At 45.9% G+C, this 18,480-nt stretch overlaps 1 protein-coding gene across 2 annotated transcripts in view; it reads left to right on the top strand.

Moving 5' to 3' along the window:
• The window catches only part of LIN9 (lin-9 DREAM MuvB core complex component), a 64,407-nt gene that overhangs the window by 44,664 nt on the left and 1,263 nt on the right, over window positions 1-18,480 (top strand). For both annotated transcript variants that reach the window (XM_040430588.1, XM_040430587.1), the window contains 4 exons: window positions 136-216; window positions 4,206-4,331; window positions 4,891-5,070; window positions 5,162-5,259. In XM_040430588.1, the coding sequence (XP_040286522.1) occupies window positions 136-216; window positions 4,206-4,331; window positions 4,891-5,070; window positions 5,162-5,259 (485 nt within the window). The remainder of the gene's footprint in view (window positions 1-135; window positions 217-4,205; window positions 4,332-4,890; window positions 5,071-5,161; window positions 5,260-18,480) is intronic.

The raw sequence follows: 18,480 nt of genomic DNA, 5'->3' as shown, positions 1-18,480 counted from the left end.
CAAAGTTTCTTGTGGTCGCTTGGACTTTTGATTTATGCAAACCTGTGTAAAAAGTTAGTGACCATTTAAATATATTTAGGTTTTCTATTACATAATTCATGATTTCATTAGATTTTTTCTTTTTTTTTTCTTCAGACCCGATTATCAAAGATCTTGATGGTCAAGAAAGAACAGATTAAAAAGCTAAAAGACATGAATACAGAAGCTGAAAAGCTGGTGAGTATAGTTTTAGTTTTTTATTTTCTTCTGTAGGTGGCCTTCATATTGAATATTGCACATGCACGCTGAGCTTCCTGTGCATACTTTGGCTACTTTCACACTGGCGTTTTGGTTTCCGTTTGTGAGATCCTTTTCATGGCTCTCACACGCGGTCCAAAACGGATCAGTTTTGCCCTAATGCATTCTGAATGGATAAGGATCTGTTCAGAATGCATCAGTTTGCCTCCGTTCCGCCTCCATTCCGTTCTGGAGGCGGACATTGGTGTCCGCCTGACGATGCGGAGGCAGACTGATCCGTTTTCACTGACACAATCTGGCACAATAGAAAACAGATCCGTCTTGAACACCATTCAAAGTCAATGGGGGACGGATCTGTTTTCTATTGTGCCAGATTGTGTCAGTGAAAACGGATCAGTCTGCCTCCGCATCGTCAGGCGGACACCAATGTTTTGGCTATGTTACAGATAATACAAACAGATCCGTTCTAAACAGATGCAGACGGTTGTATTATCAGTGCAGATCCATGACGGATCCACACCAAACGCGAGTGTGAAAGTAGCCTTTGTGGTACTCAAGCCTAATAAGCCATGTATTGATGGTCAGAGCGGACAGTTCATTGACTGCATGAGCTGGGCATGGCGTCATTCCTGTTGAAATAGGAACAACATTTTTTATTTTTCTTCAGGCAATTGTTTTGTCCCCCCATCCTTCTCCACTTTCTGGAGCTTTGACTGTGATCGGAAACTTTGGGAAATGGGTTGTGTGACTTCACCAAATGGCATTTTTATGTAGAGAAAGTGAATACAAGGCTTTTACTAATGTATTGTGTTTGTCCATATTGCTTCCTTTGCAGTCTGGATTCATTTTTCCATCACATTATACACTGCTCTCATCCAGGGGTTACAACCACCCTGTAAGGCCTCTTTCACACGGGCGTTGCGGGAAAATGTGCGGGTGCGTTGCGGGAACACCCGCGATTTTTCCGCGCGAGTGCAAAACATTGTAATGCGTTTTGCACTCGCGTGAGAAAAATCACGCATGTTTGGTACCCAAACCCGAACTTCTTCACAGAAGTTCGGGCTTGGGTTAGGTGTTGTGTAGATTTTATTATTTTCCCTTATAACATGGTTATAATGGAAAATAATAGCATTCTGAATACAGAATGCTTAGAAGGTGATCAATTGAGGGTTAAAAAAATAAAATAAAATTAACTCACCTTCTCCTCTTGTTCGCGTAGTTCCCGGTCTCTTCTTTACTTCTTTAATGATGAGCTGTGGGCTAAAGGACCTTTGGTGACGTCAGATCACATGCTCCAATCACATGGTCCATCACCGTGGTGAAGGACCATGTGATCTGACGTCACCACAGGTCCTATCCGATAGTTCATCTTTTAAGAAGTAAAGAAGAGACCGGGAACTACGCGAACAAAAGGAGAAGGTGAGTTAATTTTTTTTAAAAAAATTTAACCCTCAATTGATCACCTACTAATCATTCTGTATTCAGAATGCTATTATTTTCCCTTATAACCATGTTATAAGGGAAAATAATACAGTGAATAGACTGTTACCTAGCAACCATGCGTGAAAATCGCACCGCATCCGCACATGCTTGCGATTTTCACGCAACCCCATTCACTTCTATGGGGCCTGCATGGTGTGAAAAACGCAGAATATAGAGCATGCTGTGATTTTCACGCAACGCATAAGTGATGCGTGAAAATCACCGCTCATCTGAACAGCCCCATAGAAATAAATGGGTCCGGATTCAGTGCGGGTGCAATGCGTTCACCTCACGCATCGCATCCGCGCGGAATACTCGCCCGTGTGAAAGGGGCCTAATCCAGCAGTGGTGGTCTTGCTTGCACGCTAGGAAAAAATGCGCTTTCCCACAGTCCCAGCTAACAAGGAGGCAGGCGCTGTTTCCTGTAGTGTGCAAGCACAACCAGCAAGGGAGGCAATATGGACAATCCAAATACATTAGGAAGTGCCTTGTATTAACCTTGTCTACATATAAATGCCATTTGCTGAAGTGAGAGGACCCCTTTAAATGGATTTGGACGGCCAGAAAGGCCAATCAGACCGTTTTCTGCCGACCACTGGCGTTTTTTTCATAACCAGTGGCAGATGGCTACTGAAAAGCTGATCCGTTGTGTTGTATTTTTTTTCGGTTGATGAGTCCTTTATGCTGAACCAATAGCTCAGTGGAAGCCCAGACCAGGCCGCAAATCCTGTCGGAGATCATTGAGCGATTTTGCATCTTCCAAGATGACAACCTTCGCACACCAGCCATGAATGATGAGTTCAGAAAACAGGCGTCTAAAGTACCCAAATGTGGCTGGCTGATCCAGGCCCGTCCCTTTCTGACACCATGTGCTGTGGAAGAAAGAAGCTATAGAAACTGAACAAAGCAGTATTTGTAAATAAAAAGAAGCCCTATTACATTCGTTTTTTGGCCCAAATATACCTGAAGCTGTAAAAGTAGCTTGAAAGGTGTCCATAGTATTTTTACAAAATTAAGTGGTCATTTTGGTTTAGATTATGAATATTCCCAGGAAACTTTCTTTTGTATTTTGTAACCAAGAAAACCTAAAACCTTTAAGATGTTTGAGCATTGCTGCATCTTTCAAGAGGTTGTCCCAGGAAAATCACACGATCCCACAAAATAGAGCTGCTCTATTCAGAGGGGAACCCCTCGTTCTCTGGATCACTGGGGGTTCCAGCAGGCTGACCTACTGAGATCCCTTTGTGAGCGTAGCCAGGTTACCGCTATAGAGCCATTTACAGTTTATGGTGGTTCTCCTATAGGATGTCAGAACTGTACCATTGACACATTTATGGGCTGTGCCAAACGTCCGTGGAGCCACGCCACATGCGCAGTGTGTTCCCTGAAGCTGATGCCAGTACAGGGATGGAAGACTGCGCAGGCGCTTACATGAGGAGTACAGGAGTTGTGTGAGTCCTCTGAATGACATCGGGGGATCTAGGAGGGGACTTTAGAATGCTGCGCGGTGCTGGGATCTCTCGCAATGGGCGGCCAATGCTCCCATTTATTTTTATGGGGCCGACAGGAATAGCTGAGGGTTCGGCTATTTTCGACCGCCCCATAGAAATGAATGGAGGACGTGCGCGCGGTGCACCTTCCGGGACTTCACCGGCTCCGTTTAGGACATAGGTGCGCATCCCAACTCTGAGACCCACGCCTATCAGACAATGGGTGCATATCCTAGCGATACGTCCCCATTGTCTGAGATGGGAATACCCTTTTAGGCCAGGTCTACACAACGACATTTTGTTGCACCAATGTCGCGCGACAATTTTTATAATGGCAGTCTATGGTGTCGCACTGCAACATGCTGCGACGCAACAGTCGCAGAAAATCCATTCGAGATGATGGATTTTTCTGCGACTGTCGCGTCGCAGCATGTTGCAGTGCGACACCATAGACTGCCAGTATAAAAATTGTCGCGTGACATTGGTGCAACCAATGTTGCAGTGTAGTTGTGCCCTATCTGTCGCGCGACCTATTGTCGTCGTGTAGACCTAGCCTTAAGGCTGTAATAGACAGCCCAATTTAACAAGCGTTCCTTCCCGGCAATCGTCTGCTCGCTAGCAGAGTAGAATGCTGCTATTACATGCAGTGATCTCCTCCTCCTCTGTATAGGGAGGAGCGATCGTTATACCATTGTTCTTCCCTATACTGAATCATTGTTTTCCGGCAGCAGATTGTGATTACACACCCCGATCTGCCGCCTGAAAACGATAATTTTTTAACCTGTCAAAAGATTTGGATTGCCCGTTAGCGATCATCTGCCAAAAAATCGTCAGGTGTAATACAGGCTTTATATGTATGGCGGTTGTCCTTAAGGGGTTAAAGTGTGGTAAGGACTGGAAGTTTACAGTTTTAGTAACGGATATGACCTAAATGTACATGAGAGAGAATGTGATCTCCCCTCCCTTCTATAATGCGTTATTTTTTATTTTTTTTAGAAATCCTACTCTGCACCAATCAGCATAGAGTTCCAGAGGAGATACGCGACCATCGTCCTAGAACTGGAGCAGCTCAACAAGGACCTTAACAAAGTCCTCCATAAAGTCCAGCAGTTTTGCTGTGAGGTAATGAGCCCTCCTGTAGCTTTTCATTGCTGAAGTTTTAGGACTTGGTTCCATTTCCAAAGCTATCCAGTCCGAGCTGCCAAACTATTAACACCCAGTTGCATAATTATTCATTTATAATATGAATAACTGAGGAGCAGAACAACTTAGTCATAAGAATAGATGCACCAGAATTGTTGTTACCCGGGGAATGCAAGTAGCACTAAAACAGACCTGTCAGGTAGGATGAAGAACAGTTTTCCTTGAGAAGGAAGCGGTGGCAGCATTATCCAGAGCAGGCATCCTCAAACTGCGGCCCTCCAGCTGTTGCAGAACTACAACTCCCAGCATACCCGAGCAGCCTACAGCAGGGCATTGTGGGAGTTGTAGTTTTACAACAGCTGGAGGGCTGCAGTTTGAGGATGCCTGATCCAGAGCATTGCTGCTGCTCCGACTAGGAAACTAGCGGCCTTTTGTAATCCAAAAACATAGGTTATAGGGGAAAAAATGTAAATGTCAGGGAAGACATGCACGTCATGTTTTATCTATGTTTTTGTTTTTTGCTTTTGTATTTTTGTAGCTTGCTCAAGATCAGGGACTTCAGCCAGCGAACCAGCCAACCGACATGAGACGGCGCTGCGAGGAAGAGGCTCAGGAGATGGTCCGTCAAGCAAACACGTCCAGCGGGCAGCCATGTGTGCAGAACGAGAGCTTAACAGACCTCATCTCCAGGCTCACAGCGATCCTTCTGCAGATAAAAGTACGACCCCCGCACTGTAGCCTCAGATCCGACTGCTGCACTTGTGTTGTCAGGGCGTCTTGTAACCAGGGTCTTATCCTTTCTCCTGCAGTGCCTCGCGGAGGGAGGAGACCTGAATTCGTTTGAGTTCAAGTCGTTAACAGAGTCGATTAATGACATAAAGAATTCAATAAACCCTTCGAACATCAGGTAAGTGGTCGGATAACATGGAAAGCTACATGGTTTTGTTGTTGTTGTTTTTTTTTTTTTTTTTTTTTACCTATTTCGATGTTGCTTATTCTTCGGTTTTGGCACAAAAATAAAGAAAACGAAGGGCAATAATATACATAGCTTTTGAATATACTATATGGGCCTGTTCACGCGGTGGACATAACGCCAAAATTTTGACACAGGCCGCGTGTCTTCTTCTTCCCTTTGTCCCTTCCTGGCGTGGTGTGCGGCTAGTCACTGTGGGTGTCCTCTCGCAGTTTAGCTCCATTCAGTGGCACTAACCTGCGAGCAGGTCCGCAGCATCCAAAGAGAACAACCACGATAGAAACCACTGCGGAATTTGATAGCGCTGAAAACCGCTGTGTGAACAAGGCCCCTAAATGTGTCATTGGTAGGAGTCCAGTGGGTGGGACGACCACTAACCCTGAGGAGGTTGGTGCCCTATTGCCCATTTCCGAACCAGTTGGTTACACCTGTACACCTACTATCCTTTTATGATGCAGTTTTTGCGCCAAAGCCAGACCTGCATCCAGCAGGAAGTAGTAGTAGAAGTCCTTCCTTTATAGTTCTCATTCCTTATGAATCCACTTTTGGCTTTGGCTCCTAAAACTGCACACGAAACTGCCTGTGCGATTCCAGCCTTATAGTGAGTGAAACAATGGAGTGCATTTGCCCAGTGGATGTTATTTTAAATCACATCATTACAGAGCTGTGATTGCTTCTCGCCCAAGGACCAGTCGCCGTGGTCCAGCATCAGCCATCTTGGTAGCTGGTCAGTAAGTGCTGACCGGCCAGTCACTTTTCAGGCTGTTGTCTCGTGACCACCCGCTCTGAACTTCTGAGTGTATATAGTTTCATAAAGCTGTACATACATACAACGACCTGTATTTAGATATACATGTACACACCTAAACTTTTTAAAAAACCAGGTTTATTATACTAAATTGTACAAAGCTTTTCGTTTTTTTTTTTTTTTCTTCTTCTTCTTTTTTGTGTAGTATAGTTTTTGTCTGTACAAAAGGTACACGTACATATAATGAAAATGTCCCACAGGTCATTTTCTGCTGAAGAGGCATATGCATTTCTTGCCTCCGACGTGGAGCCTGCAAGCGAGAATGAGACCTCAATTATCCTGTCGTCCTCCTCATCCAGCGAGGAGGAGGAACCCCCAAGAAGGAGCCCCAGGACAAACACAGAGGCAGCCACCGAGACTAGTGACCCCATATGGACGCCCCTGCCCGAGAGTTACAAGCCTCAGATTCCTCAATTTACGGGCAACTCGGGGATCAGATTTGACACCACAGGGTTCAAAAAGATAGACTTTTTCAAGATCTATTTCACCGATGAGTTGATTAAGTCAATGGTGGCCCAGACCAACCTGTATGCCCAGCAATTCATTGCCCAGCACCCCACATCAGTTTATGCCCAGCCCCGCAGATGGACCCCTGTAGACGCAGCAGAGATGGTGAAATTCTGGGGCCTTTTGTTGAATATGGGGCTATTAAAGAAGCCATCTGTCAGGGCCTATTGGAGCGTGGACATCTTATACCACACCCTCATGTTCTGCATGGCCATGTCTAGGACCCGCTTTGAGGCCATACTCCATTTCCTCCATTACAATAATAATGATCGGTGCCCATGCCGAGATGACCCCAGTTTTGACCGTTTATTCAAAATCAGACCCCTCATAGACCATTTCAGTGCCAAGTTTGCCCAGACGTACGCCCCTGTGAAGTGTCTATCAGTCAGCGAGTCCCTGATACACTTTAAGGGGCGGCTTCATTCTGGCAGGGCACAGTATGGCGTGAAGATGTATAAGCTGTGCGAGAGTGCATCAGGATATATCCACAGGTTTAACATTTACGTGGGGAAGGACTCCAGAATTGAACCCCCAAAATGTCCCCCCTCCCTGGGAATTAGAGAGAAAATAGTCTGGGACCTGATGAACCCACTGTTGGACCAGGGTTACCACCTCTACCTGGATAATTATTACGCGAGCGTTCCACTGCTTAAGTGCCTTGCATCCAGAGATACTGTAGCGTGCGGCACAGTCAGGAAAAAACAGAGAGGCCTTCCTAAGGCGCTGCTCAGGCAAACGCTCGAAAAGGGCGAGAGCAGGGCAGTATTGAGCGAAAATGTATTGTGTGTCCAGTATAAGCACAAGAGGAATGTACTGGTATTGACGACAATGCACAGCCACGATGGCGCCCCCACCCCAGTACAAGGTGCCAGCCCAGGAGCGTCTATGCCAGTATGTATCCAGGAATACAATAGGTACATGCGAGGGGTCGATCTGTCGGAACAAGCGCTGAAGCCGTACAGCGCCATGTGGCAGTCTAGGGTCTGGTACAAGAAGCTGGCAGTGCACATGGTACAGGTGGCGTTGTATAACGCTTATGTGCTGTCCCGATATGCAGGCCATGGGGGAACCTTCCTGGAATTCCAAGAGGTGGTCATAAAGACCCTAATATTTGGGCATTGGGAACAGTGTGGCCCCAGCACACCTTCCGGCAGCGAGGCTGCCCGTATCGTCCCAGGGCAGCATTTTCCAGGAGAAGTTCCCCGAACGAGTAAGAAGGGAAGGAGCCAGAAGAGGTGCAGAGTGTGCTCCAAGAAGGGGGTGAGAAAGGAAACCATTTATCAGTGCGACACCTGCTCCATCCGACCAGGACTGTGCATGAAGGACTGTTTTAGACTCTATCACACCTCCCCAATATTTGGGGTCCAGGAGGGGCAGGGCCCGAGCACGTCTTCTGGAAGTGAGGAAACCCGTATTGTACCCGGGCAGCATTTCCCAGCGGAAGTTCCTCAAACTGGGAAGAGGGGAAGGTCCCAAAAAAGGTGCAGAGTGTGCTCCAAGAGGGGCATCCGAAAGGACACCATTTATCAGTGCGACACCTGCCCCGTAAAACCAGGACTCTGTATGAAGGATTGTTTTAGAATTTATCACACGTATCTTCAATAGTTTTTTTTTACTTAAATCCTGTTTTTGTACCCAGCACAGCCAACATACCCCCCCACCCCCGACTTAGAAACTGAAAATAATAAAAAAAAAAAAAATCTCGTTACCCTTGCATAGATGTTTTTTAATATTATGCCACATCAGAGGCTGTAAGAATATAAAAGAAATGTGCCATGTGGAAGTGTGTGGGTACAGCTGGACCCTGGTTTTGGGGGTGCCTGATCTATCCTATGGTGGTAGTTTTGAAATAAGGGGGCGTTAGGACACCATGCTCACCAGAAGACACCGAGTAACCCGGCTAAGCGGTGATGCCGGAGGAGCTTCTGATGATGCATGGTCCCAGGAAGAAGAGCAAGGATGCTCAAACTGTGGCCCTACAGCTGTTGCAAAACTACAACTCCCAACATGCCCTAATAGCTGTAGGCTGTCCATGCATGCTGGGAGTTGTAGTTTTCCAGCTGGAGGGCCGCAGGTTGGGCATCCCTGGAGGCTTACTCACCTCACGCCTAACCCAGGGTATTGCCCCCAACAGAGGGCTCTGACGTGCGCTACTGTTTATAGGCATACATACATCACCCACTGACTCCCACTGTAACAGTAATATGTATACTGGTGCCATCTTCTACTGTGCTATTCCATACAGCAAAGATAAAAGCTATACCAACCTAACGGAGGCAGGAAGACCCCTCGTTTGGCCTCGGGCACCATTCCCCGTTTTTAGCTATATGTACACCCCTCTGCCTGACACCCTTCCTCCAGATCCATAGGGGTGGAAATATCTGCTTTAGGGACCCATTCTTTTTTTATTTATGGTGACATACACACAAGCCATTTTGCCCGGCCTGGTCTGCAGCTGTATCTCTTGGCTGCGCACTGGTATAATAATCACCGTACCAAGAAGTCCTCGCCTTCTGCCTAATAACAGTGGACAGCTGACATTAGTCACGGGCGTCTCCTTGGAGTCATGCCCAGAGCCCACACATCCATTACAAGCTTCTCTCGCCGCCCACTGCCAGCACACAACCGCTGTCTGAACAGTTTTTCTAGCAAGCAATAGTCTATGAATTTCCCACAGCAGTTGCGCAGAAATCTGCAGCGGCCGATCCAAACCAAATGTGGATCCTGGTGCAGATTTACTTGCGGATTTCACCCTTTGAAACCCACCGGGTACCATAAATAAAAAATTATAATTCAACTCACGTCTGATCTCCTGGCGCCCTCTGTGCATCCAGCCTCCTGGGATGATATCTTGACTCACGTGACCACTGTGGTTGGCTGCAGTGGTCACGCGTGACAAGAAGTCATCGCAGAAACTAGCAGGCGACCCACAAAAGGGCAGTTCTGTTACAGTGTGGAAGTATTTCCACTGCCTGTGGATCACATTTGTTAGTCCTATTGACTTTGCTTTTACTGTAATACACTGCAGTTTTTCCACCATGTGTGAACATACTTTTATATTCCAGGAGCGCAGTACGTGGATGTCTTAAAGGGCTTGTGCCATTAATAACATTCTACATTTTTCAAACCAGCTCCTGGATCTGAACACTTCTGTAGTTGCGTGTATTTAAAAATGTAGCATAGCCACTGAGCTATTCAATAAAATGTATCTGGATAGCGCCACCTGCTGTTTATTCTTTTCCTTATTTTTCTGTCCAGCTCACTGAGGTGATCGCACACGCTCAGTTTAAGGGTCCATTCACACGTCTACAAAATGAGTCCGCAATTTTGCGGAACGGGTGCCGACCCATTGGGACCGCAAAAGATGCAGACAGCACACTGTGTGCTGTCCGCATCCGCACTTCCGTTTCGCAGCCCCACAAAAAAATAGAACCTGTCCTATTCTTGTCCTCAGCCATGGACAAGAAAAGGCATTTCTATTATAATGCGAAATGCACATGGCCGGTGTCCGTGTTTTGCGGACATGTGAATGGACCCTAAATCTTCAGCTGTCACCAGCCATATCTTCTGTTAGAAGCTGTGGCACTTACAAGGAAAATTAGATTTTTTGTACTCACCGTAAAATCCTTTTCTTGTAGTAGGCATTGGGGGACACAGCACCATGGGTATATGCCCAGCTGCCACTAGGAGGCTGACACTAGAAACAAAAAAAGTGTTGGCTCCTCCCAGGTGGGCTATACCCCCTCTGCCAGAGCCGAGAGAGATCAGTCGGTACAAAAGCAGTAGGAACGGCACACCTGAACCAAAAAACTGAAAGCCAACAAGTCTTCAACTGGGAAAACCCGACAACCAAACTAGGCAAAAGCCGTAACTTCAAACAAGAAGAAACTCAAGAAGGGAGGGATCTGTGTCCCCCAATGCCTACTACCAGAAAAGGCCTTTACGGTGAGTACAAAAAAATCTAATTTTCTCGTGCATGGCATTGGGGGACACAGCACCATGGGATGTCCCAAAGCAGTCCCCGAGGGAGGGAAGCAAGAAAAAGCGCCATGCAACCAATCTAAAGCACAGCCGCTTGCAGAACCTTGCGTCCCAGACTGGCATCAGCAGAAGCCAAGGAATGAATATGGTAGAACTTAGAAAAAGTGTGAACCAACGCCCAGGTGGCGGCACGGCAGACCTGGGAAGCTGATGCCTGATGACGCACCGCCCAAGAAGCCCCAACCGCCCTAGTCGAATGTGCGGTCAACCTGGAAGGGGGAGCCCGGCCCTTCGCGACATAGGCCTCCTTGACGGCCGACCGAACCCAGCGAGAAATAGTGGCCTTGGAGGCAGGCAAGCCCTTACGAGGGCCCGCCGGGACCACAAAAAGACAGTCCGAACGACGGAAGGGTTCCGTGAGGCGAAGATACAGGCGAAGAGCCCGGACCACATCCAGGCAATGGAGGGATTTCTCCCTAGAGTGAGAAGGATTGGGGCAGAAGGAAGGAAGGACGATCTCATTAATATGAAACGAGGAAACCACCTTCGGGAGAAAGGAGGGAATGGGACGCAATACCACCTTGTCCTGATGGAACACCAGGAATGGCGAACGGCAAGAAAGTGCCGCAAGTTCGGAAACCCGGCGTATGGAGGTGACAGCCACGAGGAAGGCCACCTTAGGCCAGGGCTCGAAGGGCAATGACTGAAGGGCGTCCAGGACGAGATTTAGGTCCCACGGCTCCACGCGAAAGGGAGGGGCTCGGCGAGCAACACCAAGGAGAAAAGTCCTAACCTGGGCCCGCGAGGCCACAGGACGCTGGAAGAGGGCCGAAATCTGCCCCCTGGGAAGCCAGGCAAAGACCCTTATCAAATCCGGCCTGAAGGAAGGCCAGAATGTTAGTGATAGAGAAACGGTGAGGGCGAAAACGACCAGATTCGCACCAGGCAAAATACGTTCTCCAGGTCCGATAGTAAATGCGGGCCGACTGGGGCTTGCGAGCGTGAAGCATCGTCCGGATGACTGAATCCGAGAGACCACGGGACTTCAAGACCGCGGTCTCAACAGCCACGCCTTAAAACGAAGCTGAAGTAAATTCGGGTGGAACAGAGGGCCCTGGGAAAGGAGATCGTGGCGCGGAGGAAGTCGCCACGGAACGTCGGCGAGCAGAAAAACCAGATCCGCGTACCACGCCCTGCGGGGCCAATCCGGAGCCACCATGATCGCCGGAACTCTGGCTGCCTTGAGACGCTTAAGCACTCGGGGAAGGAGAGGAATGGGGGGAAAAAGATACAGAAGGTTGAACTGAGACCAAGGCAGAACTAGGGCGTCGACCGTGAGAGCCTGAGGGTCCCTGGACCGCGCAACATAGCACGGGAGCCTGTGGTTGAGGCGCGACGCGAAGAGATCCACGTCTGGAGTTCCCCAACGGTGACAAAGTTGGAGGAACACCTCTGGGTGGAGAGACCATTCGCCCGGGTCGACGAGCTGACTACTGAGAGTCTGCCGCCCAATTGTCGACCCCGGGAATGTGTACGGCGGAGAGGACCGGAACGTGGTGCTCCGCCCACCGCAGGATACGGGAGGCTTCCTGTAGGGCCATCACACTCCTGGTGCCCCCTTGGTGGTTCAGATAGGCCACGGCGGTGGAATTGTCCGTCTGAACCCGGATCAGGAGACGGGGAGTCCAGTGAGACAGTGCCAGGAAAATTGCCCTGAGTTCGAGGACGTTGATCTGCAGGGAGGACTCCTGAACAGACCAAAGACCCTGGACAGTGAGGGACTCTAAGACCGCCCCCCAGCCCGAGAGGCTGGCATCTGTGGTGATCACCCGCCAACTGGGGGGAAGGAAAGACCGGCCCAGGGACACCGTCCAAGGATTCTACTAGAACTAGACTGATCTCTCTCGGCTCTGGCAGAGGGGTATAGCCCACCTGGGAGGAGCCAACACTTTTTTTTGTTTCTAGTGTCAGCCTCCTAGTGGCAGCTGGGCATATACCCATGGTGCTGTGTCCCCCCAATGCCATGCACGAGAAAGAGCTACAGCAGAAAGGACACTCCCCCTGAGCTGTGCTAGGGAGAGAGCTGCCGGAGAAAGGACACGTCCACTGAGCGGCCATCTTGAAATAAATCTAGCAGAATAACTACAATACCAAATGCAGTGCTAACCAACTGACAGTGTTTAGGGCCTCTTTTCAGACTTGTATGACAAGTGGGTGTGACCTATTATACAGGAGGTGTAGCTTGAGATGCCAAAATTTTGGCTCAATATTCTGGCGTAACGTTAGACTAGACCGTCTCAGGCTGGGAGAGATTTATCATCCACTGTGACAATTCCGGAGCATTTTTAGACTTCACTGTCTTTAGTTTACACCAGGGGTCAGCAACCTCCGGCACTCCAGCTGTAACTACAATTCCCAGCATGCTCCATTCACTTTTATGGGAGTTTCAAGAGCGGCTGAGTGAATGTGCATGCTGGGAATTTTTTATATTCAAACTATAGGCTGCTGACCACTGCTTTACACAGTGTAATGTTTTGGTTTTTTTCCCACCGATTTTTGTGGGGAAAACCCGTAGCTTAATAGAGTGCAAGCAAAGTCTACACAAATCTCTTGTGCACTTTGCTTTTTTCTGCTTCCACGCAGAAATTGATCTTCCGCACAGAGTTTGAAATCTGCATCATGCAAAGGGTGAGATTGGGGAAAAGTCCCAACAAAATCCGCTTGTAACACATGCGGATTTGGTGAGAAAAGGCGCAGAGATCTGCATGAAAATCTGTTTTTGTACCTGCATCGGTGTGGAGGTGGCAGAACGCATCTCCTGCCTATTGTAATGAAAAGACACAAAGAACAATTGCCCTTCTGTTGGCTTCGAATGAAATGTGGGGCAACAGGAAACCGGTATTCCACACACATTGCGGCCCTCGTGTCCTAGTCACGTCACTGTAGCCGGGCTTATTGCAGTCTTTCCCATCTTGGTTTTTAAAAAGTCACTCATCAGTTCTTTACTCTGTTCCACAAAATGGTTTTAAAAAATCTGAACTTCAATATGAACTGGCATTTATAAAGAGTATGTCTACCATAGCTTTATACGCAAGTAATCTACATCAAATGTTGAGTCTTCTTGTAAATGGATCACTTATCCTGTACTGATCCTGAGTTACATCCTGTATTATATTCCAGAGCTGCACTCACTATTCTGCTGGTGCAGTCACTATGTACATACATTACTTATCCTGTACTGATCCTGAGTTACATCCTGTATTATACTCCAGAGCTGCACTCACTATTCTGCTGGTGGAGTCACTGTGTACATACATTACATTACTTATCCTGTACTGATCCTGAGTTACATCCTGTATTATACTCCAGAGCTGCACTCACTATTCTGCTGGTGGAGTCACTGTGTACATACATTACATTACTTATCCTGTACTGATCCTGAGTTACATCCTGTATTATACTCCAGAGCTGCACTCACTATTCTGCTGGTGGAGTCACTGTGTACATACATTACATTACTTATCCTGTACTGATCCTGAGTTACATCCTGTATTATATTCCAGAGCTGCACTCACTATTCTGCTGGTGCAGTCACTGTGTACATACATTACATTACTTATCCTGTACTGATCCTGAATTACATCCTGTATTATACTCCAGAGCTGCACTCACTATTCTGCTGGTGCAGTCTCTGTGTACATACATTACATTACTTATCCTGTACTGATCCTGAGTTACATCCTGTATTATACTCCAGAGCTGCACTCACTATTCTGCTGGTGCAGTCACTATGTACATACATTACTTATCCTGTACTGATCCTGAGTTACATCCTGTATTATACTCCAGAGCTGCACTCACTATTCTGCTGGTGCAGTCACTGTGTACATACATACATTACTTATCCTGTACTGATCCTGAGTTACATCCTGTATTATATTCCAGAGCTGCGCTCCCTATTCTGCTGGTGCAGTCACTGTGTGCAGACATTACATTACTTATCCTGTACTGATCCTCAGTTACATCCAGGGTGGATTTGATTTAAATCAAACCGATTTAAATCACGATTTAAATCACTAGTCAGTAAGGCTTGATTTAAATCATAGTTTTTTACATAAAGATTCATATTTGGACAATTTTTCTGTTGTACTTAGGAATGAGAAAAATAATCATTACCTTAATAATAACAATTTAAATAGGATTTATTCAAAAGAAACAATAACATTACAGCATGTTATTTGCTTAAACATCCATGTTTGTTAACTAATTTGGCTAAAGAAAATATATATACATTCTGTATTTATAGGTTTGTAGAAGTTAGGATTAAGATCTTTTTCTCAACTCTTTTCATGTTATAAATTCAGTTTTGAGAACTCCAAAATTAAACCAAGCATCTGTGATAACATCTTGTAGGCAGAGAAACTGCCCAATAATCTTACAAAAACCTCTGGAAGAGCATGACATTGTGAATGGATTAATGGAATTTAACCAAAAATTAAACATTTACAGCCTTATTCTATATAATTAAAAAAGTAATCTTTATTTCATAATGAAATAACCTTTGGATGGTAATATATTTTCCTCAAAAAGCATTTTATATTAAAAATCTGATTTAAATCAAAAAAATCCGATTTTTTTTTTTTTTTTTTTTTAAAATCATTGATTTTTATCCACCCTGGTTACATCCTGTATTATACTCCAGAGCTGCGCTCACTATTCTGCTGGTGCAGTCACTATGTACATACATTACTTATCCTGTACTGATCCTGAATTATACCCCAGAGCTGCACTCACTATTCTGCTGGTGGAGTCACTGTGTACATACATTACTTATCCTGTACTGATCCTGAGTTACATCCTGTATTATACCCCAGAGCTGCACTCACTATTCTGCTGGTGGAGTCACTGTGTACATACATTACTTATCCTGTACTGATCCTGAGTTACATCCTGTATTATACTCCAGAGCTGCGCTCACTATTCTGCTGGTGCAGTCACTGTGTACATACATTACTTATCCTGTACTGATCCTGAATTATACCCCAGAGCTGCACTCACTATTCTGCTGGTGCAGTCACTGTGTACATACATTACATTACTTACCCTGTACTGATCCTGAGTTACATCATGTATTATACTCCAGAGCTGCACTCACTATTCTGCTGCTGCAGTCACTGTGTACATACATTACATTACTTATCCTGTACTGATCCTGAGTTACATCCTGTATTATACTCCAGAGCTGCACTCACTATTCTGCTGGTGCAGTCACTGTGTACATACATTGCACTGCTTATCCTGTACTGATCCTGAGTTTCATCCTGTATTATACTCCAGAGCTGCACTCACTATTCTGCTGGTGGGAGTCACTGTGTACATACATGACTTATCATGAACTGATCCTGAGTTACATCCTGTATTATACTCCAGAGCTGCACTCACTATTCTGCTGGTGCAGTCACTGTGTACATACATTACATTACTTATCCTGTACTGATCCTGAGTTACATCCTGTATTATACTCCAGAGCTGCGCTCACTATTCTGCTGGTGCAGTCACTGTGTACATACATTACATTACTTATCCTGTACTGATCCTGAGTTACATCATGTATTATACTCCAGAGCTGCGCTCACTATTCTGCTGGTGCAGTCACTGTGTACATACATTACATTACTTATCCTGTACTGATCCTGAGTTACATCCTGTATTATACTCCAGAGCTGCACTCACTATTCTGCTGGTGCAGTCACTGTGTACATACATTACATTACTTATCCTGTACTGATCCTGAGTTACATCCTGTATTATACTCCAGAGCTGCGCTCACTATTCTGCTGGTGGAGTCACTGTGTACATACATTACTTATCCTGTACTGATCCTGAGTTACATCCTGTATTATACTCCAGAGCTGCACTCACTATTCTGCTGGTGCAGTCACTGTGTACATACATTACTTATCCTGTACTGATCCTGAGTTACATCCTGTATTATACTCCAGAGCTGCACTCACTATTCTGCTGGTGCAGTCACTGTGTACATACATTACATTACTTATCCTGTACTGATCCTGAGTTACATCCTGTATTATACTCCAGAGCGGCACTCACTATTCTGCTGGTGCAGTTACTGTGTACATACATTACTTATCCTGTACTGATCCGGAGTTACATCCTGTATTATACTCCAGAGCGGCACTCACTATTCTGCTGGTGCAGTCACTGTGTACATACATTACATTACTTATCCTGTACTGATCCTGAGTTACATCCTGTATTATACTCCAGAGCGGCACTCACTATTCTGCTGGTGCAGTCACTGTGTACATACATTATATTACTTATCCTGTACTGATCCTGAGTTACATCCTGTATTATACTCCAGAGCTGCACTCACTATTCTGCTGGTGCAGTCACTGTGTACATACATTACATTACTTATCCTGTACTGATCCTGAGTTACATCCTGTATTATACTCCAGAGCGGCACTCACTATTCTGCTGGTGCAGTTACTGTGTACATACATTACATTACTTATCCTGTACTGATCCTGAGTTACATCCTGTATTATACTCCAGAGCTGCACTCACTATTCTGCTGGTGCAGTCACTGTGTACATACATTACTTATCCTGTACTGATCCTGAGTTACATCCTGTATTATACTCCAGAGCTGCACTCACTATTCTGCTGGTGCAGTCACTGTGTACATACATTACTTATCCTGTACTGATCCTGAGTTACATCCTGTATTATACTCCAGAGCTGCACTCACTATTCTGCTGGTGCAGTCACTGTGTACATACATTACATTACTTATCCTGTACTGATCCTGAGTTACATCCTGTATTATACTCCAGAGCGGCACTCACTATTCTGCTGGTGCAGTTACTGTGTACATACATTACTTATCCTGTACTGATCCGGAGTTACATCCTGTATTATACTCCAGAGCGGCACTCACTATTCTGCTGGTGCAGTCACTGTGTACATACATTACATTACTTATCCTGTACTGATCCTGAGTTACATCCTGTATTATACTCCAGAGCGGCACTCACTATTCTGCTGGTGCAGTCACTGTGTACATACATTATATTACTTATCCTGTACTGATCCTGAGTTACATCCTGTATTATACTCCAGAGCTGCACTCACTATTCTGCTGGTGCAGTCACTGTGTACATACATTACATTACTTATCCTGTACTGATCCTGAGTTACATCCTGTATTATACTCCAGAGCTGCACTCACTATTCTGCTGGTGCAGTCACTGTGTACATACATTACTTATCCTGTACTGATCCGGAGTTACATCCTGTATTATACTCCAGAGCGGCACTCACTATTCTGCTGGTGCAGTCACTGTGTACATACATTACATTACTTATCCTGTACTGATCCTGAGTTACATCCTGTATTATACTCCAGAGCGGCACTCACTATTCTGCTGGTGCAGTCACTGTGTACATACATTACTTATCCTGTACTGATCCTGAGTTACATCCTGTATTATACTCCAGAGCTGCACTCACTATTCTGCTGGTGCAGTCACTGTGTACATACATTACTTATCCTGTACTGATCCTGAGTTACATCCTGTATTATACTCCAGAGCTGCACTCACTATTCTGCTGGTGCAGTCACTGTGTACATACATTACATTACTTATCCTGTACTGATCCTGAGTTACATCCTGTATTATACTCCAGAGCGGCACTCACTATTCTGCTGGTGCAGTTACTGTGTACATACATTACTTATCCTGTACTGATCCGGAGTTACATCCTGTATTATACTCCAGAGCGGCACTCACTATTCTGCTGGTGCAGTCACTGTGTACATACATTACATTACT

This window comes from Bufo bufo, chromosome 4 (assembly GCF_905171765.1).
Source record: "Bufo bufo chromosome 4, aBufBuf1.1, whole genome shotgun sequence".
NCBI classification, from domain to species: domain Eukaryota; kingdom Metazoa; phylum Chordata; class Amphibia; order Anura; family Bufonidae; genus Bufo; species Bufo bufo.
Note: the sequence above shows the minus strand (reverse complement) of the source record. Positions and strands in the feature narration are given on the sequence as shown.